The sequence below is a fragment of the Thamnophis elegans genome, chromosome 1, assembly GCF_009769535.1.
Source record: "Thamnophis elegans isolate rThaEle1 chromosome 1, rThaEle1.pri, whole genome shotgun sequence".
NCBI lineage: Eukaryota > Metazoa > Chordata > Lepidosauria > Squamata > Colubridae > Thamnophis > Thamnophis elegans.
The window spans coordinates 159,641,127-159,668,224 of record NC_045541.1 but is presented as its reverse complement, the minus strand read 5'-3'; the positions used below and the strand labels follow the sequence as shown (position 1 = coordinate 159,668,224).

The following is a 27,098-nucleotide window of genomic DNA, read 5'->3' as shown; positions in this document are numbered from 1 at the left end:
CTTAATGATAGACACAGGGTACAAATAAGCAATCAAATCATACTAGGAAACAATCAATATAAATCGTAAGGATACAAGCAACAAAGTTACAGTCATGCAGTCATAAGTGGGAGGAGATGGGTGATAGGAACGATGAGAAGGCTAATAGTAATATTAATGCAGACTTAAATAGTTTGACAGTATTGAGGGAACTATTTGTTCAGCCAGAGTGATGGCGTTCAGGAAAAAACTGTTCTTGTGTCTAGTTGTTCTGGTGTGCAGTGCTCTAACGTTGTTTTGAGGGTAGAAGTTGAAACTATTTATGTCCAGGATGCGAGGGCTCTGTAAATATTTTCACGGCCCTCTTTTTGACTCGTGCAGTGTACAGGTCCTCAATGGAAGGCAGGTTGGTAGTAATTGTATTTTCTCCAGTTCTGATTATCCTCTGAAGTCTGTGCCTGTCTTGTTGGGTTGCAGAACCAAACCAGATAGTTATAGAGGTGCAGATGACAGACTCAATAATTCTTCTGTAGAATTGTATCAGCGGCTCTTTGGGCAGCGGCTCTTTGAGTTTCCTGAAGTTGGTGCAGAAAGAACATTCGTTGTTGTGTTTTTTTGATGATGTTTTTGATGTTAGGTGTCCATTTTAGGTCTTGAGATATGAAGGTCTCTACTGTTGATACTGTCTAGTATTGTGAGAGGTGGTAGTTTGGGAGGGTTTCTCCTAAAGTCTACCACCATTTCTAAGGTTTTGAGTGTGGTCAGTTCCAGATTGTTCCGGTTGCACCATGAGGCTAGTTGTTCAACCTCCCATCTGTATGCGGATTCATTGTTGTTTTAAATTAGACCATCACTAACTCCTGACTTGTATATATAAAATACATCATATAGAATTAATATGATTAAGAAAACACAATCAGATCTGTAACTACTTGTACTGAAATACTTTATCCCTCTAAAAATGTTGAACAGCCTGTTGCAACTCATTTCACTTTAGATAATCTGCTTTGGTCAGACCCTGTTTGAATCCATTTCCAAATCCTGCATTTTAAGAAGGTTTCAAAGATAGTAGAACAAGTCAGGCAAGGACGGTGAAGATGATCAGAGCAGTAGAAATGAAGTCTTATGAAGAAAGATTTAAAGAGCTAAAGATGTTAAATCACTACAGTATCGAAAATGAGAAATTCCATGAACTCAAGCATGGATGTCAAACAGATCAAGGCTTGTTCCAAGGGAAAGACGTACAATAATGATCTTTCCTTTAAATGTTAAGGGCAGTCCAACAGTAGAACTAGTTATCCAACATTTCCTATTACTTGATGGATTCAAGCAGAGCATAGATAAGACATTTATTGGGGATCTTTTAATTGCAATTCCTGTACTGAGCAGGAGAGTGATGGCCTAATTACCGTATTTTTCAGAGTATAAGATGCACTCCCCCCCCCCCAAGAGGCTGAAAATTTGAGTGTATCTTATACTCCGAGAAGCTTTTTTTCAACCCTAATGAGGTGCTAACAAGTGAAGCTATCTCTCGGGGTTCCCCTGCTTTTCTCATTGCTTCTCTCTCCAATTATCAGCTGTGCTCCAGAAGCTGTTTTTTATCCCCAACCAGGGATAAAAAGCACTTGTGCGCACGCTCAAAACCAGCAAACCTAGGTGCTGAAGCTGACCAGACTAAGGACGCTAGCCAGATGAATACTTGGTAGGCACATTCCCCCCCCCCATTTTCCTCAACAAAAACTAAGGTGCGCCTTATACTCCCAAAATATGGCACATGTGTATAAGCCAGCTTTCTTATCCTGATGAATTCAAATTCCCAACTGGAATGACTTTTTCATACTGTCTAGGACTTCTGGGAACTCAAATCTAACAAATCTTGTTGGATGCCTCATTTCTTTGGTCGGGTTTACCCTCTGGTGTTGTTTTTTTTTAATGCTTTACTTGCTTGTTTCAGGTGTGTGGAGGTGACAAACCTTTTCTTGCACCCAGTGATCTTCAGAATAAACACCTGGAGCTCAAGGAAGAGGCAGTCCGGCAATTCCGTAGTGTGAAAAAGATGGGAGGTGAAGAATTCAGCCGTCGGTACCTCCAGCAATTGGAGGCAGAAATTGACGAGCTCTATGTCCAGTATATCAAGCACAACGACAGCAAGAACATCTTCCACGCTGCTCGCACCCCAGCCACACTGTTTGTTGTCATCTTCATCACTTATGTCATTGCTGGTGTCACGGGCTTCATTGGATTGGACATCATAGCCAGTCTCTGCAATATGATCATGGGGCTAACTCTGATCACCCTTTGCACATGGGCATACATCAGATACTCCGGGGAGTACAGGGAGCTGGGGGCCGTCATAGACCAAGTGGCAGCAGCACTCTGGGACCAGGTAAGAGCTCACTAACCATTCTTGAGCCTTAATGCTAGCGTTCCTAACAAGCCTCTAGTCTCCCTAGCCTAGGTGCAGGGAAGAAAGGGGCCCAAAATGGACCATAGTGAAGGCTTAACAAGTTTGAAAACTCTGTAACAATGAAGAGCTTCTCTACAGAATCAGAGGATATAAGAGAGAAGAGACAGATGGTTTTCTGTGCAAAACAATATTTTATTTATTTATTAAACATGTATGCCATCCAACTCCCAATGACACTAGGCACTAGAACGGATATGCATGACTCCATCTTAAAGCTGACTACTACCTCCAAAATCTGTGCACCTTTGAACTAACATTTCAAATATTAATACTTGACTGAGCCTTTTCTGATCCAGAGTCTTTGGTTCCCTTACTTGGCTACAATAAATGGGAATGATGGAAACTGAAATCCTACATTCTGGGAGGACAGCAGTTTGGAGAAACCAATAAAGGAGAGTATTTGTAAATCAGGGTTGAAATGAGGTGTCTTTGGTGCTGAGTTTGTTTGTTTTCTTCAAATGTTTCATTACCAAACTAGGTATAAGCCGCGGTGGCGCAATGGATAGAGTGCAGTACTGCAGGCTACTTCTGCTGACTGCCGGCTGCCTGCAGTTTGGCAGTTCAAATCTCATCAGGCTCAAGGTTGACTCAGCCTTCCGTCCATCCGAAGCCAGTAAAATGAGGATTGATTGTTGAGGGCAATATGCTGACTCTGTAAACCACTTAGAGAGGGTTGTAGAGCACTGCAAAGTGGCATATGAATCTAAGTGCTTTTGCTATTGCTATAACATCATCAGTGCTAATAAGGAGTGGAGTTTGCTCTCAGTGACCCCAGCTTGGAGGTTTGCTGTGCAAAAAGAAGTGCTCTTTTACATCACAGGAAATAGTTGCATGAAGACTATGAAGGAGATTTAGAGGGCTGAAAATCACTAGTAGGCATCATAATGGTAATGAAAAGATCAAAGTCAAGTAATGTTTGCTCTCTTGACTTCTCCAGGTAAGATTTAGAAAGCCCTAAAGCAGTGATGGCCAACTTTTTTCACCTCGGGTGCCAAACATGCTATCGCGCATGTTTGCCTGCCCACCCCCATAATTTAATTGCCTCCCCATGCCGTGCCTCCTGCGTATGTGTGACACTCCCCCTGCACCATGCATGCGCGCATGGCTTTCTTGGAGCCTGGGGAGGGCCAAAATGGCTTACCCTGCCCCCTGGAGGCCTGTTTTCTGATTTCCAGTGGGCCCGGTAGGTCTGTTTTTTGCTCTTCCCAGGCTCCAGAGGCTTTCTAGGAGTCTGGGAAGGGCGAAAAACTGCCTAACATGCAAACTGAAAGATTGGGAATGGACTTTCGGGTTACCCGTTGGGCCATTTTCTCCCTCCAGAGGCTTCAGGAGGTTTCCCTGAAGTCTCTGGAGGGCGAAAAACAGCCCAATGCGCAAACTGGAAGTCCATTCCCGAACGTCTGGTTTGCACATTGGGGTGGTTTTTCGTCCTCGGAGGCTTCAGGGAAGGCCGAAAATCTAGTGGCCTGTGCACACATGTGGAGTTGACAGGGCAACGCCTTGCGTGCCCTCAGCAATGACTCCATGCGTGCCATGGGTTTGCCATGACGGCCCTAGAGCCATGTCTTGGTGACTTTAAGATGGGTGGACTTCAACTCTCAGAATTCCCCAGCCAGCTGTCTCAAAGTTGCCAGGGTTGCGAAACGCTGCCCTAGAGGCTGCTAGTCAATATGAAGAGAATGGATTTACGTTCTAGATATTAGAACACATAAGGCATCCATAAAAGGCTCTGGTTATCTTTTCAGTAACTAAAGTAAAATATTTAAAAGCAAATGCATCTCTGATCAGAAAATCCTTAACAAAAATCATGTCTACATATGGCATTAAAGCAGAGGCACATAGAAATCAGGATGCTTTGACGTTTTCTTCTTGTGAAGACCAGTGTTATAGTGCCTGTTTTTCAGCTGGCCCTTCTCCTGTAACCTGAATTGGTCAAGTTGCTTTCTGAGTAATTGCTATTGGTTTAAATATCACTCCCAATTTGATGGTGTTGAAAGGTGAATTATTATGGAACGTTAAAACAACAAATGTATAGTGCATGCATGTATTTGGATTGTGCTCAAATTCACTAGTCTTGCTAAAGAGAGCTGAATAAATAAGCAAGGGTGACAGATGTTGCCCAGTTGCTTGACAGCTATAGCAAAGAGTATTCTAGTCCAACAGGTTGAAAGTTTGTTTGGATTATGTTCTTGTGTTGAACTAGGCTTCCTGGGTTTTAGTCCTTGCATAAATATCTATGCATGATGCACTTTAGAAATCTTGTCTTCAGATCTTAGGTTTATCTCTTTATATGGTTTATATATTATTTTCCAGGCAAAAATCATGAAAACTATGTATTTAATAATCGGAACACTCTGGTTCAAGAGGCTCCCCCAAAAGAAATAAAAGAATAAACAACAAATATATAGAATTGATGTTAAAATAATTAAGTCAATACTTAGCTTAAATATAGAAAGGCTGTGTTGCTAATAAATAGCTTTTGACTAGAACTGGCAGCTGGAAAAATGAATGAGGCAACTTTATATGTTTAGTTAACAAGAAGAAGAGAAGGCAGAATAAACTGAATGCACCCTCTCCAGACTGCTTCAGGATACAGTGGAATTGGGAATATAAATGCAAGGACATCTTGTGTTCTTTCTCTCACCTTGTTTCTTTCTTTCTTTTTGCAACTGGCTTTTCTGCAGGGCAACACAAATGAGGTAAGCCAACTTATTGTTATGCAAAAGCAATTCCTTCTCTACCAGTATACATATATGAATGACTGTGCATGTGGGTTCATATTACTTCAAGGTATTTGTACTACCGATAGCTTTAAAATCTTTCCCATCATAGGCTGGAATTTGGAAGGCAGCTGCAGAATTTGACTGCTTGCCTCATTTTGGAATTCAGATCAGAGACCAAAAAAAGCCTGCTTAATATACTGCACAGCCCATTGGTACAAGCAGATTGTGCAGCAAAACAAGTAGAAGGGCCCTGTGTATCCATTAAACCTGCTGCTTTTTTTCCTGTAATGTTTGCTGGGAAAGGATCCAGGTCCCTGATGCTAGAGGAAGCGGGGTCAGCTCTCTAGAGCAGTGGTCCCCAACCCCCGGTCCGCGGACCGGTGCCGGGCCGTGGAGTACCTGGCACCGGGCCGCGCAGCAGCTGGGGGCCATGATCGCTGCAGCGGCCGGGGGCCATGATCGCTGCAGCGGCCGGGGGACATGATCGCTGCAGCGCAAAGGCTCCTGGGCCGTGCGCAAAAGCTCCTGGGCCGTGCGCAAAGGCTCCAGGGAAGAGAGCCCCGCGCAGGTACGCAATCAATGTGTCGTCGCGAACAACGCCCCCCCACCCCTGCGCGCGCTCAGCGGGCCACGGTAAAATTATCAAAGGCTGACTGGTCCGCGGCGATAAAAAGGTTGGGGACCACTGCTCTAGAGAATACCATCCCTGAAATAACTTAAAACATCAATTCCTCTGGCAAAAAAGCAGAGTTCTGCAGCCAGTGGAATACATGTAGTTGAACTGAGGAATTTGCAGTGTTTTCACATTTTACATAAATTCTATCAGTAATTGAAAAAATAAAGCAATAGCTTGAGATAAAGGATTGAATACATGCAGCATGCCTGTTTAGGAGTAGTCCGCCAGGAGAACAGCTGAAAACTTTCCCTCTCCTGTTTTTTATGTTTTGGTTTTCAGGCGTTGTACAAACTTTACAGCGCAGCTGCCACCCACAGACATTTGTACCATCATGCTTTCCCTACAGCCCAAAAGGTGGAGCCCAAGGAAGGGACAGAGAAGAAGAGTATGTAATCCAGAGGCTTTCCACAGAGGTGCAAGAAATACATCATTCAAACACGCTAATCACTTCTGCATCCATGTACCAATCTCTGGCACTCCTCAACATGGAAGATGGAGAAAAATGATAACTCATTCACTCATGCACCAATGGCTTAAGTGTGGCTGCTTTAATTTGGACAATGCCCTGCTTGAGAGTGGATGAATCAGCATGACTGTCATTTTCTTTTTAAAAAGGATGCTGTGACTTAATTTTGCTGCAGACTCAGTACTCTTTGGTTCTCTAGAAAATGCTGTTACTTTCAGATCTTTTTAAGAGCATAAAGCCAGAGCCAGAGATGCTAATTGTTTCTCCTTTCACACCAGATTTTTTTCCCCTCACAGCTGAGCCACGCCATCCCAAAGAAGCAAGAATGGGATGTAGCAGCAGTGCAGCTGACGATCATGCACACAACTGCTTGGGTGGGGCTTCTCTGAATCTGAGCCCTTTGAGTCATTAAGACCATTTAAGGCTTTCTGGGGGTGGGGGAGACTCTCTTTTAAGTCAAATTCAACTCCTGGTAACTTCATGGACACATCCATGCAGTTTGATGAAGAGAAGTATGCAAATTAAACCTTTATGTGCACTTAGAGGGTTTTGTGAGGCAAACCTGATGAATAAAAGTAATGGTCTGCCTGTAAACTGTACACTTATTTAAGTGGGGTTATCCTAACATTGCCCAATGTACACCTAAAGGTTTTGATATGCACACTTTTCTTAATACAGCTTATTCACTTGCCTTCTCTGAAGTTGCAGAAATTTCTTTTGCTATAATATGTTAAAGAGATGGAAAAGCCTTTTTTAACATGTCTTTGAAAATTCCACTGTATATATATATTTGTTTAGTGCATAAAGAGTGTTCCTAGTTTTATTATGTTATTGTTGATTAAAAGTTTGTTCCTAAGACAATTACCTATTTGTTGTTTTATTAATTTCTAAATATTCATGCAGAAACTTTCCTATCTCACACTAAATACAAGAATTTACACTGCATCTGTTTTACTTGCAATAGTTGTCATTCTGCTTTACTTAACAGCAGCCTCTGGAGGGGGGGGAATCTCCACAAATTCTTGAAACAACAATCAAAATTGAATTGTGTGTGGTTCAATTTTATCGGGTGAATTTAGGATTAATTCTAGTTAGATTTTTGCAGCTCAGTATGTTACACAAACACAAACTCAGACTATGAGGGAATCTTATGGAACATGGCATATATTAATCGAGAAAATGAATAAATTCAGTAATCTGGCTAACTATATTGCACAAACATACCCACAAGGCCTATGAACGGTGTTTTGTCCTACATTCCCACATCTAGAGGCATTTAAAGGTAAATTTCTTCAACATGGGTAATGAATGCAATCCAATTTGGGCTAATCGATCCCACAGCACACTTCTTGTTGACAAGGCAAAAAAATATGAAATTTAGAAACAATATATTACAAATTTAAAACAAAAACATTTATTTTACAAAAACATGTCATAGAGGAGTCATAAGCAACAATTCAGAATGAAAATAGATTAGTTGCTCTGGAGTTGTAAATGTAAAACTACTTTGCCACCAAATAAAGGTTTTATAAAACTGTTCACTGCTATCTAATTATGATAAAATTTACTGCATATGGCCAAGACAACTCATGTTTATAGTTACTTAAAAAAAGCTGGTCCACTCCTTACTTGCCTGGAATACTTTGAAAGCTACAAACTGCTTCCACCAGCCTACATATGGCATTTCCTCAAACATGCCCAGTAGCAAATCAGAACAATGTTGAACAAAATAAGGCAGTAATTTATTAAGTGCTTGGTTCAAACAAAACTTTCAATCTGCAAGGCAGCCACTGGAAAAACCCCTATGTGTTACCTTGTGTATGAAAGCTACAAACTTTACAGTTCATTTGCTGCAGCAGAAGTATATCTTGATCCTCCAGATACAGGACCACCTGTGAAATCACCAGCTGTGCAATGGGAATTAGGATTTCTTAAAAACATGTGCCTACTTTCAAGAAAAATGTGCAATGACATTTCCCATTTGAAAAAGGAAATTTTGCTCCTTCAAAGTAGAACCATTTGCTAGAAAAACATGAAAGACAAAATAATTACAAAGTTGTTTTTGCCTTTTTCATCAATAGTGGCTTTCAGAATAGGAAACTAACTTTTTATACAACAAACAGTTTGTATTCAAAAGCCATGATGCACAAAGAAGATAATTACAAAAGGTGCAAGATCCAGGGAGAAGCTGCCTTTTTAACCAAAGCACTCATTCACGATTTTTAAAGGGGAGCAAAAAGTCCCTAAGAGTTCTAATAACCTTCATCAGTGTCCATAGCAAAAAAAAGGAGCTTAGAAATTCTTGCTGTGCTGCTGCGCATACCACTGCTGCCTTTGCTTGCGATTCTCCAGTTCCATGAGGAGGGCATGACGATATGCTTCATACAACTTCACAATCCGCTCCAGTTCCTTCATGAAAAGCAACTTCAGCATTCCCTGATATGTATCCAGGTCAGCCAACTGGAAGAGTTCCCATTTTAGTATGTGATCATATCTGGGAGAAAATGCAGGAGTATATAAAACAAACATAAAGGAAAGGCTAATATCACAGTGTGTCAGAAACAATTTAATTTATAAGACTATACTGAAGTGTCCAGTCAACACATCCCACTACATCAAAATGGATTTAGGGAGAAGAAATATTTTTGATAATTTATACTTGGTATCTTTAAGGTTCCAACGTAAGACATTTGTTATAAAATATATTTATCATCAGGCATAGGAAAAAAAAGTTTAAGCAATACTCACTTCACAGGAGCCCTAGCATAGACTTGCAGCCAGTCTGGAATCTCTGCAGTGTGATATGGATTGGCAGGTACAAGGACAGGCTGACTTCTGTCAGCTGGCTGTGGTTGATATGTCACAGGAGGTGGTTGGTCATAACGGGGGACGCTGCAAAGGGACACACCAAAAACCAGACACCAAATATTTTTATCACAATCTAGCAACGTATGTGACCAAGAAAACATTAAATTGAGCAAGATGTGACTAGACAGATGTGCCTGAGGCTGAGACTTTTAAATTCTGAACCAGACTCTTCCAAAGACCAATCACAGGTCTTCTGGTTTAAGCAAGTGATTAGAAAATGGATAGTGGTTTCTTATTTGTATATAAAATAAACCACACTTTCAAATCAATCCTGACTCCTGGTGACTCAGTGACTCATATAGTTTAGGGCAACAATATGAAAGTGGTTTTCAATGGTGCATTCCAAATTGTTTTTAGAGCATTCAAGTTTGGTGTTGACTCTCTCACTCAAGTAGTAATGAAATCTGACTCTTCTTGGCTTTGGGGGTGGGGGAGGAATATCAGCCTATACTGGTTAAGTGCTGCCATTGAGTCATAATTTAAATTTACTATTAATTTCTATAAACTCATATTTACCCATCTGCCTATATACAAATTATTCAAATATATACAGTAGTCCAATATGTCTAACCAAGCGGATTTAAAACAATTGATGGCAGGCTCAAAAACCAAGAAAGACGCATGGTGATTCTTCCAACCTGAGTTCTTTATTGTTCTTCACTTATAGAATCTTGCCAAAGTGAAGAACTCTGCTATCTGCATCTATCATATACTCTTAAGAACTATTAATGGGGTGACTGGCTTCAGCCTCTTTCTCTCACACTGGATCTTTTTCTCTATCTGGATTGAGCTGCCACTTAGGAATGTACCCACTCCTTCCTGGAATTCAGCCTTCTATATTCCATCAGATGTGCAGAATTTCTGTAATATGCACAAGTACATATGAGAAGGAGAACTATTAATAATACTAATAATTTATTAAAATTTATGTGCAGCCCATCACCAGAAACTCTGGATAGTAGTTATTAATTTGTCTTGTTAAAGCTCCAATTACTAATAATATCAAAGTTAAAATGACATAAATCTAGGAGTATTAATGTAATAGGAATCATTTTCTACCACAGGATTTAAGCATTTTGACTTGTGCGCTGTTTTTAAAGACTTCATTTTGAGGCAATTATAAAATTAAACATTAAACATATGTAATTTCTGATCTTTCTCAGAAATTCGTGGGGATTTATACAATTTTCAGTATGACTAGATTTCAAGAAGGATGCTCAGCAAAGGTGTTCTCTGACCATGCAACACAGGCAATTTTTGAAGTCAGTGCTAGACCTGGAGCCCTGAATTCATTTCAGTTCAAGTTTTCTAATCTAGGTTTGGCACACCACAATTCTTTCCATTTTAGTATTTTCTGTTTGTAAAATAAGAGTATTGGCCTACTCCTTTTCTTTGTCAGAGTAAATAAATAGATATAAATATTTTAAAATATATTCTTCAGAGTTCAATAACTGTGTAGAACAGAGATAGAGGTAATTGTATATAATGCCAATTTCTACATAAGCGAGTTGGGGGGATTGATAATAGATACCTCTTATTAATAAATTGTTGGGTATTCAATATCTAGTAAATTAAAAAGTTTGGAAATATTCCATTTTTTGAGTGAAGGAGTTTTAAGCTTCAATTGTTTCCAAAAATGCTAGAAAACCATTTATATTCATGGGATATTTTCTGAAACTTTATACCAAGCAAGAATGTTTTGCTCAATCAACTTTAACATGTTTTGTGAACAAACATGCAAAAATCTAAAATTTCTGGTATTATTTACATAGTCTTTATAAATTAAAGTAAGAGAAAATACATATAAGCAATAAAGAAATTGATTAACTTGTAGCATAGTTATTTCTATCTATTCAAACATTCTATAGTGAAGATCACAAGTATATTACCTGGGAGCACAAGGATGTTTATACTGTGCTCTTTTATTGATGTGGTCAACATAATACACTCCAAATTCAGCCGATTCAACACGTTCCCATCCTGGAGGCAGCCCTTCTCGCTCAAGTGGATGGCTCCAATGTGTTGTGTTAGTATTGTGGTCTATGTAGTACTTTCTTCCTCTAAGAGTCCAATCTACTGACCAACCAGGAGGGAGAGGTAAATCTTCTGAACTGTGATTTGTTAAATTTCCTAATGAAGTTGCAGCAACCCTTCCAATGCCTGGAAAAACCAAGCCAAATGGGGTATTAATAAACCAAAAAACATTTAACAGTGTAATTTCTTTCCTCAGAAAAGCAGGTTGTGATCAGTTCCACAACGTATACCTTTGCATCCTGTTTACTCATGTAAATGTTCCTGTCTGAAGAATGTATTTGTGATCTTTTTGCTTTTAGAAATTCACATATACTCATCATTAACTATGAAAAGTATATTTTAGTCAGTTTAATTTTTGATGATTTTGTTGACAAATGTTGTAACAATACATTACAAATTGTTGTAACAATATATTCGTGATTTGCTACTGCCTTCTTCCAGGATGTTTTTGATTTCCCAGTCTAGCCTAAATCCCAAGTATTTCCCTAGTAGTCTCACAACTAGGTACTAACAAAGCCTAAATTTGTGTACTTTCTAAGCCCAATGTAAGCCAGGGGTTGACCATATGACAATTAATTGTGGATCAGAGTTTACTTTAGCACAAGCTTGCACTTGGAAGAAAAGCTTAACTCCCCTTCACCCATAAGAAGACTCAACAGCACTGAGGACAATGTAAAGGACATGGTCAAAAATATAAAAACTTCTAAACTAGATAAATGAGCAGCTAAAAAGGAGTTTTCAAATGTTCCATTTCAAATGTTTTCCAATAAGAAAAACAAAAACAAAAAGATACTTGAGGTCACAAATCATATAGAACTGATTATCTGGAAACAAAAGGGTTTTTATTGTGGAGTTAGTTTTCCAAGATGTCAGAAAACTTGGAACCAAAGTTTTCCGAGAAATTAAGAGAGACAAAATGAAAGTAGGGCTTCCTTTGGTTTTAGGCATGGAGTCTCAGAAAAGATGAAGCATACAAGGCTTCCTTAGCCAATATCTAAGGAAAGTTTAGTTATTGGCTTAACTAAACTTCCTGTAATTTAGTACATTCTATTCCAAACAGCATCAATTTTCTAAGTTGACAGGGAGAGGAGGTTCTTTGTTCTCATCTTCTCATCTTTGTTTGTCTTCTACCATTCTCATGTGAAAAAGAACAGAGATATAATGGAAGTCAAAGAAAATAATACCGGCTACCTGCAGAAATAATGTTCTGCACTATTGCTCTAAACAAGAGGACTAGTTGGCTCAGGTTTTCCAGAGGAAAACATTGATGGCTGAAAGAGACTGTTGCTGTAGAGCAGATCAAATCACTACTCTTATCAATGACAAGCCCTGCTAGGTAGACCAAACCAGGAAATCAATTCCACAGAAAGTCAAAACTTAGCTTAGAATAGAACCTTGCAAGAATGATTTTTACCTCCTTCACCTTCTTATAGTCCCATGAATCAGCACCTGCCTGACATGTTTCTGAACATTAAATATTACCTCAGGATTGCTTCAGCTCCTTTTTCCTAAGTAACATTTTTGCATATGTCTGTCAAGGTCATTGCCCTTACTTTCTACAGGTCGTGATCAAGCCACAAAAACCACGGGAATCCTTGTTAGCTTCTCCCCAGGTATTTGATTTTAAGGAGAATTTGACTTATTTTAAATGCTGGCAGGAATTATGAGAACCTCTTAGCTTCTTCGGCCAGTTTAGAAGGAAAAGAGAAGATGGGCAACACTTCAATCAAAGCCTTTGACCAATTTTAGGGAGGGGGATGAAAAAAAGCAAAAACAAAATTGCTGAAGATCCATCTTACATGTTTTAAAAGCTTTAATTATCCAAACCATTAGTACAGTAGTCATCATGAAGGGACAGGGCAACCATGTTGCAGACATTGGATGACACCACTGAGAGGCTAAAATGTATAATATTGTGATTATATGAATTGTTGCTTCCAGGAAATAGTTATCCACTCATTTGCACCTGGACAGCTCAATAATATTGCAACTCTATATCACTCCATCATGAGATGCTTCTTCTCCTCCTCTTTTACTACTTGAGGTGTCAAAGGAGATACAAAGTTCTGGTTCTTGCTCTTCTGGCAGCCTCAACCACTCTTAATTAATGTTGTTGTAGTGTAACTTTTATGTTGCCTCTCCATTTTCTTTCTGGGTCCACCTTGTGTTCTTTGACCTCTTAGGGTGGGGATAAATATGCTTTGTATGAGAGGTTTCTTTATGCTGATTGGTACTGCCTTTGAAGACACTGCCTGATGTTAATGCTTTTTGGGGATGTGTGGTCCATTAAGTCACTTAGTATGATTTTCCACTTTTTTAAGAGTCATGGTGGCTGTTTGCACAAATTCTTTTCTTCCTTGGTAGATAGAAGCTGTGAGACAGAAATATGAGCATCTGGTTTGACTTAGAACAATCTCATTCTCTTACATGAGATATTTCCAAGAGTGCTTCCAGACAAGACTTTTGGTATGCAAAAACTTCATTCAAGGAATGTTATGGTGAAGGAATTGCATCATCTTACAGTTGTAACCTATTCTATTACAAGAAGTTTCCTGTTTTTTCCTATCTTTTTCTCACCAGAAAATATCTTGTTCAGCGAAAAAATCCAAGATGCATTTTGACTGAAGTGTTAAAAGGGCATCCATTTGAGGACACTCTAAGAAATATGTAGAATCTATTGCTGTATGTTCTTGGGAGTACTAAAATGTCTCCTAAATTTGAAGAGTTTCATAATAAGGACTAGGGTAATTAGGTAAAAACTCCTCTCTACTATAATCACTCAGCAAGTGTGTGTTAGTTTGAAAACCCTCTTTTAGAACTTTTGCCTCTACAAAATATGAAAACACAATTTATGGTTATCTACTCAACATGGAATTATATTTTGGGTCATTCTAAGCCACAGAATGAACGCTTGAGGATATAATGAAGTCTGCCATTTCTTCTCATTTTAATATGTCTACTCTGTCCCCTTATTTCTACAGAATAGACAATCCATATTTTTAGTTTCTGTTCACTCATACATTAACTGCTTATTAGCCAATGGTAAAAGAAACAATCTACTTCCAATCTCTAAAAGATGCAAATTTTCCTCTTTTTTCTTCCAAACTCTGAGACCAGAATTCAAAGTAATTTCCTGCCGTTTCAATGAAACATCTTATTTTCTCTTATTTAAGAAGGAAACCATTAAGAAGGAAACCATGAGAGATCAGGAGCACTAGCTGTGGTTTGGCCTTCCTTTCCTCTGTTTTAATGTCACTGTTTTCAAACCTCAGAATTAAACAAAGGCAACCAGACAGCCCAGCAATTTTTCATTTTGTTTCCACTGTCAGGCCAGCCATACCACCGAATTCCCACAATAGAAACCCTAGTGACACCAAAGTTGCCCATGCTTTTTAAAGCTTATATTCTATGAAGCAACAAGGAAGGAAACCATCAGAGTCCAATAAAAAGTGATGGGAATAATTGGATTTTGAGATCTGACAATCTGAGTATGCTATATACCAAGCATATTTTCCCAAATAAACCAAAATACTACATTGGACTTGCCACAGTAGTCCTTTTTCTACCACAGCAATAGGTATCCTAAGTGGGTATTTCTCTCCCACTTTCAGCCCTTTGACGTAGGCCAGATCAGGAAACACATTCCACAGGAAGACCAGAACTATACTTTATTGAGAAAGGCTATAATAACAAAATCTTAAAGTTCAGTTTTGCTACTCCTCTTCTCCCTCTTATACTCTTAGTGAGTCAGAGAGAAATTGTGAGTCTCTTCTTATTACTATCTTTCCCATTTTACCCTTGTTTACTTTATGGTTTCTGAATATTTATTACAAATCCATCTCCCTAGCTCTCTATGCACTCACTTCAAAGCTAGAACTAGGAGAATTTCTGGTGTTGTTTCCTGTGGAATGAGGTAACTAATTTCCCAGCTTTGAAACAACTCAGAAAGAGATCAGAGAACAGTTTTAAAAAGATATAAAATTGTTCTGTAGTGGTTTAGAGTTTTTGGATTGACGCAATATAAAAATCTTGTAATTAAATGCTCTTCCCCATAGATGTTTCGTCTTTTTTTGTTAATAAATTCTGAGTGGGCTTGATGCCCTGTTTTTGATGTAGAAATTTTTTTTATGTCCTGTTTTCCTACAGGGAAGCCAGAACATTTTAAAATGAGACATACCAAACCCCTATCAAAACTAAGGTCAAAGGTTTCTTTTTATGCTTGGTCTTGATTAGGCTGCATCAAATGGGTCAGATGTTTTGGATTTAGAATCTATTCCAGTTTGTGAATAATAGTTTCTTCTGGTAGCTATATTAGGCACCAAGCGTCTGAGAATTGGGCACTGTCCAGGCTAATATTTGATGCGCTGAAGTATTTGAGCAGGTCTAGAACTGGATGAGGAAAAATACACAGTTTAGGAGCAAGGAATAAACATTTCTCATTGCCTATAGGGCTTGCACTGTGGTCCAGGGACTATACTCTGTAGAAAGAGAGGTGGTGGGATAGCTAAACATGGGCATAGCTTCTATTGTCAGCAAACCCCTCAGAGATTTGGAAGGAGATGAGGTTCTGGATCTCCCAGGCCCAGGAATTTATAGACCTCCTGAGCAAGAAAATCTGAGACTCAAAGGCTGCCTGTAGGTTCCCTTCCTCAACTGTTCACACTCTCTCTTATCTGAATGGATTTGAAGGGAAGCATCACAGTGATATCTAAGTGGCTTGCTTCTTGCTTACTACAACAGGAGCAGGGAGAGGGATCTGAGGAAGTGTGACTGCAGATGAGAATAGTATACTCTTGCAAAGGATGGTGAGGGGATTGGGCAACGATGGGACTCATGGCTGATGGCTTTGGAATTGCAGCTTTTATTGAAGTGAGACTGTGCACAGTTGCCCAATTGAAAGATGAACCTTTTGCTCACCCTCTGCTATTAGAAAAGGACTCTGATGCATTGGTACCTGTGAGTTTCCTAGCCCTGGGTTTTGCTCAGGAAAAAATGGAAAACAGAAAAGAAATCAAAATAAAGTGAAGAAAAAAATATATGACTGATAAAAGATAGCCAATATTGCACATATTCTCTGGAGTGTGGGAGGAACTGAGAAAGGAGCCATCTCTTTCCTTTAGGTCTCCAGCCTTCCCTCTGGAGTGAACAGGAATGTCTTGGTTTTCTTACAGGAAGATGAGATTATATATAACATAAGGGAAAACTACAAACAATTTGCCTTGTTGAGGCTCAGAAATTCTTCAAATAAAACCTTCTTTTGCAAAAAGGGGAAGTTAATTGACAATCTCATCCCTCTCTCTCTTCAAACTGCTCCAGACAATTTGCAATAAGATACGATGAGTACATAGTAACAAGTCAACATACCCAGTTGACTACAATGTAATATGTGTTGTACTTTAGACTATGGGCTTCCCAGGACTACGATTCTATAAGTGGTAGTCCAACATTTATTGCATCCCATAAGCACAAACCACATTAAAAAATCTGATGACATGTTTTGAAGGAAAAAAATATATTTCTGAGACAAATATTTTTTTACTATCTTTCCTCAGATTCAAAGTTTGGTATTTTTTACTTTTCAGTACACCATTTTAATAGCAGTTCCTAAATTGTTAAACTGTCTCCTTGGCACTAAAACCAGCTCTGTGCTTAATATTTTTTGATAAAAGTTGACCTTTTAATATACAAGCACAAATAAATCTTGCTAAGCGAGGGTAGGCAACAAGTTGCTTTTATGCAATCTGCCAGAACCTCAAGTTCACACTTCCAATAAAATCTTTTGTTTTTGGCAACAAAATGACCCTTTTTCAGAAACATATTTTCAATTCTTTCTTTTCCAAGGTTCAGATCATAATGGAAGTAAAAGGGCTCTGAGAGGCAAAACCAGACTGCTGAAATATACCCATTTGATGCAGAGAATAAATGATATACTTTTAATATTTGGGCAGTTAAAGTTGAGAGTAGAATTACCTTCCCAAAGTCTTCATTCTCATCTTTTAAACCTCTCTAAAACCTAAAAAGCATCAAGATGTTCACTCCCATTTTTTTCCTGTTGGTAGCATCATGGCCTTCTGTAGCCTGCCCTTGAAGAAAAACTTGACTTTTGGCCTCTCAAACGTTGCCTATCTCTGCTCTGGTGAAACAAGTCATCCAGTAGAATAGGCCTCAACATGGGGAAAGCTTGAAAATCCCTTTTCAGAGCTATGATTCTGTAACAATGTAATCTATGAAGTGAACAGAGCTTCATTTAAGTCCTATTAATATACAGATTCTGATTAAATAAACCACACACAACATACTGTACTATCCTCTTAGCTGTGGTCACCTGAACACATGACCACCACATTCACTCTCTTTGTTGGAAAAAAGTATGTGCAGTCCTACAATAAGAAATTATCTTAAAGGGGCGTTAGATGTTCCAATCAATGAGATAAGCATGAGTTTAAGGGTTCCTCTCCCATTAAAAATGCACATACATCCCATTTTTCTTGTTATGTCCATGGATTTAAACCCATAAGTATATTTTCCATGCCATGCCTACGGATATGAATCATTTTCCAATCAAAATTTCTTAAATTACAGAAAATAGGTTGTCAATACATTTGAATCTGGAAATGACTATAAGAATTGTCAAAGTATTTGGCCTCCATCAATCCATGATCAATAGATAAAATATAAATAAAGAAAATATAATACCAATGTTACTCTTCCAAGATCAAAGGATATAATACCCCAAGAAGTAGCATTCAATTCTAAGTTGACAGCAATTTATCTGCAGGTCACTTTTGCATTATATGATGTTGGGTTCATGAGTCCATAATGAAAATACTGAACAAGAATCACATGTATGAGAAGAGAATACTAATGCTCTCCAGAAAGCACATTGCCACCCATCTCAAATTTGCAAAAGTCCACCTGAATAATCCAGCAGATTACTGGAACAATGTTTTACAGAGAGATGGAAAAATTAATGAAAATATTTATTGATTAAAGTAATTAATGCCAATGCAGGTGCTACCTATTAGTCTAAACGTCCAATGAGAGGAAATACTTACAAAAATTGTATGCAATTTATATTTTAAAATGCTATTAGCAAAATATTAAATTAAAATATATCAGTTGTTTTCCCCAAATTAAAAATCTTTCATTTTATTAGTTTAATATATTGGTTCAATATTTTCAATAAGGAGATGAAACACCTATGGAACAGCTTGCCTCCAGAAGTTGTGAAAGTCTTTAAGAAGATGTTGGATAGCCATTTGTCTGGAACAGTATAGCGTTTCCTGCCTAGGCAAGGGGTTGGACTAGAAGACCTCCAAGGTCCCTTCCAACTCTGCTATTCTATTGTATTGATTCTGGAATATAACCAGAATCACTTTATAACCAAATTTAGATGATGCTCAGGCCATATTATAGGAATCAGAGCACAAAGTACTGCTAAGAATTATGAAAGTCAGTCATGAAGATAAAAATGAACAACTCAGTTTTAAGCTTCAAACATATAACATACTAAAAGGTTAAGAAAGAAATATGCCGTGGAGGCATTGGGATAAAAGAATCACTAGCATGTCTAGTAGAACAAATAAATTTTTTACATTAGTTCTTAGTTTAACAAATTTAAATCAGAATGATAAAGCCTATTTTTTAGTCAAGCAAATACCAACAAGCAAAACACAAACGAGCTTAAGAGAAAGATCTTTTCAGAGCTGGTTCCTTTTTTGGCTGAGATTCTATTGGCCTGAGATTCTATATGGCTCTTAAAAGGGGGGCTCTACATGGGGCTTCCCCTGAAGATGTCCGAAGACTACAGCTGGTCCAGAATGCAGTCGTGCGAGCGATAATGGGTGTACCGAGGTACACCCATGTTACACCTATCCTCTGCAAGCTGCACTGGCTTCCTATTGGTCTCCGGACCCGCTTCAAGGTGCTAGTCGTTACTTTTAAAGCCCTACACTGTATTGGACCTGGCTACCTGAGAGACCGCCTCCTGCCATTTACCTCCCAACGACCAATAAGATCACACAGGTTGGGCCTCCTCCGGGTGCCGTTGACCGGACAATGCCGGTGGGCGGCTCCCCGAGGGAGGGCCTTCTCTGTAACTGCACCGGCCTTGTGGAACAAGCTACCTGCTGAGATCCGGACCCTCACCACTCTCCCGGCCTTCCGTAAAGCGACCAAGACCTGGCTGTTCCGGCAGGCCTGGGGCTGTTGATTATTCCAGCCCCATTTGATGAAATGGATGTTGTGTTGATTTTAATTCTGTAATTTTAAATGTTTTAAATGTTTTTATTTGTTGTGAGCCGCCCAGAGTCCCTTGGGAGTGGGCGGCATACAAATTCCATTAAAGTAAAGTAAAGTAAAGTATGATGGCTCAGCAGTTAAAGACATTGAGCTTATCAGCTGGAAAGCTGATAGCCCGGGTTCGAGACCTGAGTGTTGTGCAATGGGGTGAGCTCCTGTTACTTGTTTCAGCTCCTGCATATCTAGCAATCTGAATGCATGCAAGTGTGAGTAGATAAATAGGTACCACCATGGTGGGAAGGTAACACTGTTCTGTGCGCTTTGGCATATAATCATGCTGGCCACATGACCATGGAAGTGTTTCCAGACAATGCTGGCTAAGAAAGGGAGATGAGCACTGCCCCCTAGAGTCAGACATGTCTAGAAAGGGTAAACCTTTACTTTTACCTTTGAAAAGGGTCCATGGGCTCATTAAATGATGCTAATTACACCAGCTCTTTGAGATCATCTCTTATCCATATTAGTGGAGGAAATGCCAAAGCCTTTCAATTCAGATCCTCTTAAATACTAATAGGGTATTGTTGTTGTCCACAGCTGTCACCCAAATTTTTGCTGTTTCCACAATAATTTGACTCTTAAGTCAATGGATCAAGGTAATGTTAATAAAAATACAAGCGGTGATTAAACATGGCCACAGTTCTTATGTGACCCAATGCAAGGCAGCTTCAGATGTTGGTATGTTCAATCATATCAATTCAATTCTACTAGTAAACGCCTAATATATATAGTTTAGATGTTTTTAAATAAGAGCCAAAAAAGAAAAATAGAATTATGTGTAAAAAAAACCATTGATACTTGCCTGAACTGTGTCTTCCCTGATTTTGTGACATCCTTTGGATGAGGTCAGTATTACGTTCATAGTATCTATATTCTTCTTGAACATGATCCTCCAGTTGATGTCGTCTTTGATCATTATAAAAGTGACCAAAATAGTAACGGGATCCAGCATCTCCATTTTCAGTAACCGAGTTGGCCTCTGTTAAAAAGGACTGTGAAGATAAGCCATATTCCCGAGGGACCTCAGCTAAACTCCTGGCAAGGTAGGAAGGGGCAGATAGCCTGTTGCTTTCCCGCTGTACTATTTCATGAGGAGGTCTCTGCACTGGAGTCCTTAGGAAGCTCTGATGTCTGGAAAGGGCGCCGTCCCCACCGGCGGAATAGGCAGAAGGCACTGGATCTGGAAGACAGATATCTGTTCGCCTTGGAATGGTTGGACCATGACGGATGAATGAAGGCATCAGATCTGTAGCAGAAAGTTATAGTAACAATAAATTCATAGAACGTAGGAAATTTACAAATGTTAATGAAGAGTGGATACGTTAAATGTTAAATCCTGTAAAACAAAAAGAAAGCCATGATGTCCTTTATATGAACATGAACCCCAAACTGCACAATTCCAACAACATTCTAGGAAGAAATCTCAAGGTATTTAAACTTTGTTTCAAGCTTGTAATGCTGGAATCAAAGTTTTTAGCAAAAATTTAATATTATTTTCTTTAAAGTAAGGTTATATATATATATATATATATATATATATATATATATATATATATATATATATATATATATATATATATATATATATGTATATATACACTACATTGCCAAAAATATTCGCTCACCTGCCTTTACTCGCATATGAACTTACTGTAAGTGACATCCCATTCTTAATCCATAGGGTTCAATATGAGATCGGTCCACCCTGTGCAGCTATAACAGCTTCAACTGTTCTGGGAAGGCTGTCCACAAGGTTCAGGAGTGTGTTTATGGGAATTTTTGACCATTCCTCCAGAAGCGCATTTGTGAGGTCACACACTGATGTTGGACGAGTTTACGTGGCCTACCATTTCATGGCTGAGTTGCTATCGTTCCCTTCCACGTTCTTATAATACAGTTGACTGTGGAATATTTAGGAGCAAGAAAATTTCACGATTGGATTTGTTGCACAGGTGGCATCCTATCACAGTTCCATGCTGGATTTCACTGAGCTCCTGAGAGCGACCCATTCTTTCACAAATGTTTGTAAAAACAGTCTGCATGCCTAGGTACTTGATTTTATATACCTGTGGCCATGGAAGTGATTGGAACACCTGATTCTGATTATTTGGATGGGTGAGCGAATACTTTTGGCAATATAGTGTATATCTTATATATCTTAGTCAATTTCACTTCTTCATGAATAAATAACATGGCCAGGTCAAAAGTATCCCACTGCAACTTTATGAATCTATCATAAACATGAATGCCAAATTATGTTCAGGACATTTGTGGGATGTTCTGAAATAGAACTTGTACTTTCTGATATTTCTGGAATCATGACCCATTAGATAGCTAGATTGTAGAGTTTTCCTGATGTATGTACATACATTGTTCAATATAACATGGTTGTTATATTGCATTATATAATGACTTGCTTTACATATCATCAGTAAGTAATTATAGGTACTTTTACAAGACAGGTAATCCCCCCCTCCGCAAACTAGTCAAATGTTGGCTTATCACAATATGTAAAACAAATGATAATCATCTATGTTTATTTCTGAAATTAAGGAATTACAAGCTTCATAAAAATTGCATTATTGAGATTTCTACTAAATTTAATTATTTACTATAATTTCAATGTATCATAATAATGTAGCATGAGCTAGGTATTTTGAAACAATGAGACTATTTTGGGTTTAATATAAATGCATTACTACTGTCTTATGAATATTACTGATATAGGTTTCTTACTCTATAGGGTGAACTTGCTTAACATAGTGCCCTTATGTTGGACTATAATTCTCCAAACATTCAGTTATGAGAATTTGTCAAAGAAAATGCATAGTAAAGTTAACAAGTTAACAACTTTTCAAGCTTCAGGAGAAAGGAGTCTTCAGCCTTCCGGATACTACTGTATAGCCTAGAAGCTAAAGATATTGGAAGACTAAGGTTCAACAACATTTGAAATCCAGCAGATTCTTCACTCCTGGCCGTGATTCTCTTAGATGAGCCCTCTTTAATTTCCCCTCTATCATAATAACTAACTCTATCTAGTGTTAGGTTTGCTCAACTAAGTTTTGAGCAAACAAGTTTTATTTACATTCTTCACACTTCTGTAACCTGATATGAAGCAGTGCAGAGAAGACCTTTTCCTACATGTGAACTCAAACTAAACCAAAATCAAATTTTCCTTTCTTAAAAATCAGGACTAAGCACCACAGCAACATAATAAATAGTTTAATAAAAGAACCTCAAAGGGTTATTTTAGAAAGCAGTAAGAAAACCTTTCTTTTTTATTCTCTAAGGCAAAATAAGTCAAATTATTTTAGCATCTATTGATTAACTTCATCTAAAATAAAAGTGAATAACCCTTTTTTAAACCCTTGGGCCATAATTAGTGTTTGTGAGTAGCAATTAAGGTCTGCAAAAAACAACAAAAAAACAACAAAAAACAACAACAACAGTAGTGGTGAGTTTCATTTTTACCCATACTATGCCATTTTAATCTTCAATTTGTCCCCTCAAAATGGTAGGAAATTATGCTATCAGTTTCAGATAATGATGGTCAGAAGGAAGTCTGAGTGCTGCAAAAATGGGATTTTATAAATACATACAGCCTACACTCACAGATTTCTATACAGTACTTGATGTAAACCTATTTCTAGCTTTATTAATATTAAATGTGACTCATTTTGCCTCTCCTTCTCATTTGTCAACAGGAAAACAGCCACTTTCTAAGTTATATCAACCAATATTATGCCACAAGGCTAAGGGCAGCATTGAGTAGTAATTAATGTGAAATTCTTGTAGTGTTATCTCTTTTGTTACATGTTCTTTAAACTCTGATCAGACAGACTTCTTGACTTTTATACCAAACTCAACCTTTACCACTTCCCGTAAAAGTTTGAGCCAAGATAGAACTTAACTTTCTAAGATAAAAGAAAGGGATCTAAGCAAGCTATTGGAATACAGTCAATTATTTATAGTTATAAAATAATTGTTGATTATCCCTACCACAGCCAGTATCATGTAGGCTTTCTGAAAATTGTAAACACATTTCCAATGAATAAGATTTATTTTTGAAATAAAAAACTTTGGCTAATTCGGATTAGCCAAACTACCTTTCAGGGCATTCAGGATTCAGAAAAAAATATACTGGTCCCTACCTAGGTTCTTTTGATCAAAGAACTTCAGTTCAATAAAAAGTTTTTATTTAACGGTTTACGCTGATAGATAAACTCCAAAGTCTGGCAGGTGTTTATTCCATTTCACTTACTGCAAACCATTGAAAGTTTATGGAAAAGAAATAAAAGCCATCCTTGTTTCCTGCTAATATCAGAATTGTATCATCTCTGGGCAAGAAAATTTAATTCAAACTGCACTTTTGTAACTTTTTATTTTATCAACTCAAGCAAGCTTCTGCAATTTAACTGTGCATTGTAAAAAAAAAAAAACTCATTTCAAATCAGTTCAGGCTATGTCCTGCTCAGCTTCCCTGGTGATACAGACCATAAATATGAGAACCCATGTGAGACTTAGGTATGATTAAGAAGATATGGAAGGTATAGCCTATAATCATCACCAGCATCTCTCCCCCAATTTATTCAAAAGAAAATTGTTCTCCCCCTGCAAATGAAATGAGATCACAGCCACAGCTGTTTTCTCTCCAAACCAGAAAGCTTTAGGTTAACCATGCATAATCCTTTAAAGATTATAATAAGGTGACAAGCTAAGGTCACATGGCCTACACTGGGCCTTTGAACAAGAGCAATTTCACTCCTTAAAGATGTGAACACAGACACCAACAACTACAGGTGATTTAAGACCAATTAGTTTCCTATCTGTGCCTTTAAAGTTCTGACAGGGGTGGACAGACTTCAGGCTTGGCAATTATACTTTATTTCCCCCTAGGGCCCCAAAACATATGAAATACTGGCTCATTAGACATATACTCAGAATTCAGAAAAAAAGGGTCTTACTGAGCATATTTCAGCCCTGGTATTTGCCAGTAGTACCAAGACTAAGTTCACAAAATATTCGACTTTAGGTTTCCCCTCCAAGGAATGGTTTTTTTAAAAAAAGAGCATCTTAATATATATATATATAGTTCCCTGATTGCTTATTTCTACCCTATGACTATCATTAAGTGCTGTATCTTATGATTCTTGACTAATGTATCTTGTCTTTTTATATGTACACCGAAGAGCATATGCACCAAAGACAAATTCCTTGTGTGTCCAACCACACTTGGCCAATAAAGAATTCTATTCTATTTCTAATTTTATTCTATTTTTATTCTATTCTATTTCCATTCTATTCTGGTCAAAAAGGAATACTTTGTATTTGTTGTTATAATTAGAGGAGTGAGAACCAGCACCCTCTACTGATCTAACGTTATCTAAAGCTTTTCCAAAAGATCTCAAGTCTTTTAATCTTTTTTTGCTTTTATTTGCGGGAGGAAAAAAAACGCTTTTTGAAGCAGCTGTCCCTATTTAAGAAATGTAGAATGGCTTAAGTAAAGCTTGCAAGAAGAACTCGGGATGTAAAGGTAACTTAAACGTTGGTCTCTTCCGCCACCATTGTGTAAAAAGTCAACCCCTCACCTTGGAAGAAGCATCCCGGCGATTTGAGATCCCCCCACACACCGCCCCCTCCCCCTCGGCCCATTCTTCCCCTCAGGTTTTTTTGGGGGGGGGGTGTCTTTCCCCCTTCTTTTCCCTTCCTCGTTTCTCCCCTTTTCCCCCGACCAGGTCTCAAAACTCACTGCGGAGCAACGGGCTGGTCTCCTTGATCACGTACTTGCCCTGCACCTCGCCCGGTTTGGAGAGGTCGGAGCGCGTTTTCTTCCGGGACAGCATCCCCTTCCCCTACGCCGCCGCCTTCACAGCCGCCGGAGGAGCCACCAACGCCGCCGTCCCTGGGCGACTCTTTCTCGGTCAGGATCCATCGCCGCCCTTCGCCTTTCCTCCCCCCCCCTCACCCCTCAGACCGGCCAAGCGCGCGCACCACGTCTCCCTATCCCGAGCGCGAGGAGGAGGAGGCGGGGGGGGGGAGAAGAAGAGTCGGATGGGTGGGACAGAATTCTAAGGAGGCGAGTGCGCGCGCGCCCGCTCCCGACCCGCGCTCCTCTTCCCTTCTCTTTCCTCGCAGGCTACTGACTAAACTTTCCGTTCCCGCCCACAGCCGGAGCTCTGAAGGAACCGCGGCTGCTCCCCGCGCAAGGAACAATGGGAAAGGCAGCGCTGGGAGCGTTGAAAGCTGAGGAGGGAGGGAGAGGGAGAGAGGGAGAAGAGCAGCTGGCAATTGTGGAGGGCGGGTCCGCTGAGTCAGTCTGGCGTACTAGTGGTTCAGGCACCGGGCTAGAGATCGTAAGTTCTTAGCCTTGCCTTCGGCATGAAGCCAGGCGGCCAGTCACTCACTCTCAGCCCTAGGAAAGAGACAATGGCAAACCACTCGCAGGGGGAAAAAACCCCAGAACAAAACCAAACCTGGCGGTTGGGAGTGCGCCACCTCATGGCCTGGAGGGAAAGGGCTTTATATACTCCCTCGTGTTAAACTTTGGAGTTCCCTGGCAGTTGGAAGCAGCTGTTGCTGAAAGGGACTTCCCTCAGGTGGGACAGTTTGCACAAACTGCAGTGGGAAAACGGTCCCAGTCCCTTTAGCCTTTCCTAAAGCTTTCCCTAAAGTTTTCCTAAAATTTGTCTTTGTGTTCCAAGCCTGGGGTGACGAATGTGCCAAGGGTTTCGTTTGCTGGCTATATTGCCAACTGGGCAAGTATCTTGCTCTTGTGTAAGTGAGAAGTTTTTTTAGTGTTTTTGTTGGTTTCACTTTTTACGGTTTAAAAAAAGTTTTTAATATTTCTGATACTTATTTTTTGAATTGTAAACCACTCAGAATCGTTGACTGAGACGGGCGTCAGCAGAAATGGAATAAATAAATATCTTTGTAGTTTTAATCTGTGACATTGGAGGACAACATTATAGCCGAGAGAGTGGGACACGCTCTGTACTGAGACCAACAGGAAGACCCAGGGTTGTAGGTTAGACTGTTAAGATTTGGGTTTTTTGAAATGAGATTTTGACACTGCTGGTGGGCAAAAACATAAACGAAAATGATACAGATGTGCTCGTGTAATTTACTAAGCTTTGAGGGAGTCCACTTGTGGGAGTCTTTGCTACTTCTGAATTCTTGGGGTGGGAAAAAGAGGCATGTTGAGGAATATTGCTGCTCCTACCCTGTAGTAAATGTGTTCAAATAAAGTCTGTATAACCATGATTTACTGAATAAACCATAATTGATTAGGTTCACAAGTCAAGCCATAAACAATGATTTACTAACCACAGTGCCTGGGTGCACACTATGCACTAAGCTGCAAGCAAGCAAACAAACATATGACAATATCCAGTGTGAATTTGCTCAAGTAACTCTGACAACTTATGCAGGCATATTTGTGAGCAGGTTATGCATTTGCTTTACTATCTAGTTGTGTTTGTCCATATACTTCCCCCAATAAACTCAAATAACTCAGTTGGCTGGGTTCTCACACCTACTAAGACAAATCAATATTTTGCATTACACGCTAAACGTCTAGTTTGTAATTTA

General features: G+C 39.1%; 2 protein-coding genes across 4 annotated transcripts in view; one reads left to right on the top strand and one right to left on the bottom strand.

Annotated features, from left to right (window-relative positions):
• The window catches only part of ATL1 (atlastin GTPase 1), a 45,616-nt gene extending 38,394 nt beyond the window's left edge, over window positions 1-7,222 (top strand). The window contains exons 12-15 of one of the 2 annotated variants that reach the window (XM_032237910.1): window positions 1,934-2,365; window positions 5,131-5,145; window positions 6,125-6,258; window positions 6,608-7,222. In XM_032237910.1, coding sequence (XP_032093801.1) covers window positions 1,934-2,365; window positions 5,131-5,145; window positions 6,125-6,238 — 561 coding nt within the window. In that variant the 3' untranslated portion in view covers window positions 6,239-6,258; window positions 6,608-7,222. Of the gene's footprint in view, window positions 1-1,933; window positions 2,366-5,130; window positions 5,146-6,124 lie in introns of both variants that reach the window. The other variant, XM_032237900.1, reaches the window with a different exon arrangement.
• An 809-nt stretch (window positions 7,223-8,031) lies between these two features.
• On the bottom strand, window positions 8,032-25,694 carry SAV1 (salvador family WW domain containing protein 1). 2 transcript variants are annotated; one of them, XM_032236786.1, is made up of 5 exons: window positions 25,261-25,694; window positions 20,314-20,757; window positions 11,069-11,339; window positions 9,060-9,203; window positions 8,032-8,805 (listed from the first exon to the last, which is right to left on the bottom strand). In XM_032236786.1, exons 1-5 carry the CDS (start codon window positions 25,352-25,354, stop codon window positions 8,604-8,606), a joined length of 1,155 nt encoding a protein of 384 aa, XP_032092677.1. In that variant the 5' UTR covers window positions 25,355-25,694; the 3' UTR covers window positions 8,032-8,603. The 2 variants fall into 2 exon arrangements, with proteins under 2 accessions (XP_032092677.1, XP_032092687.1); XM_032236796.1 differs by having other exon boundaries at window positions 25,296-25,694.
• Window positions 25,695-27,098: the final 1,404 nt, after the last annotated feature.

Coding starts and splice junctions, on each gene's coding strand:
- SAV1 (XM_032236786.1), bottom strand. CDS start 25,354: ATGCTGTCCCGGAAGAAAACGCGCTCCGACCTCTCCAAACCGGGCGAG. Junction 20,758..25,260: donor GACCAGCCCGTTGCTCCGCA/GTGAGTTTTGAG, acceptor TTTCTGCTACAG/ATCTGATGCCTTCATTCATC. Junction 8,806..9,059: donor TATGCTAGGGCTCCTGTGAA/GTGAGTATTGCT, acceptor ATTTTCTCCCAG/ATATGATCACATACTAAAAT.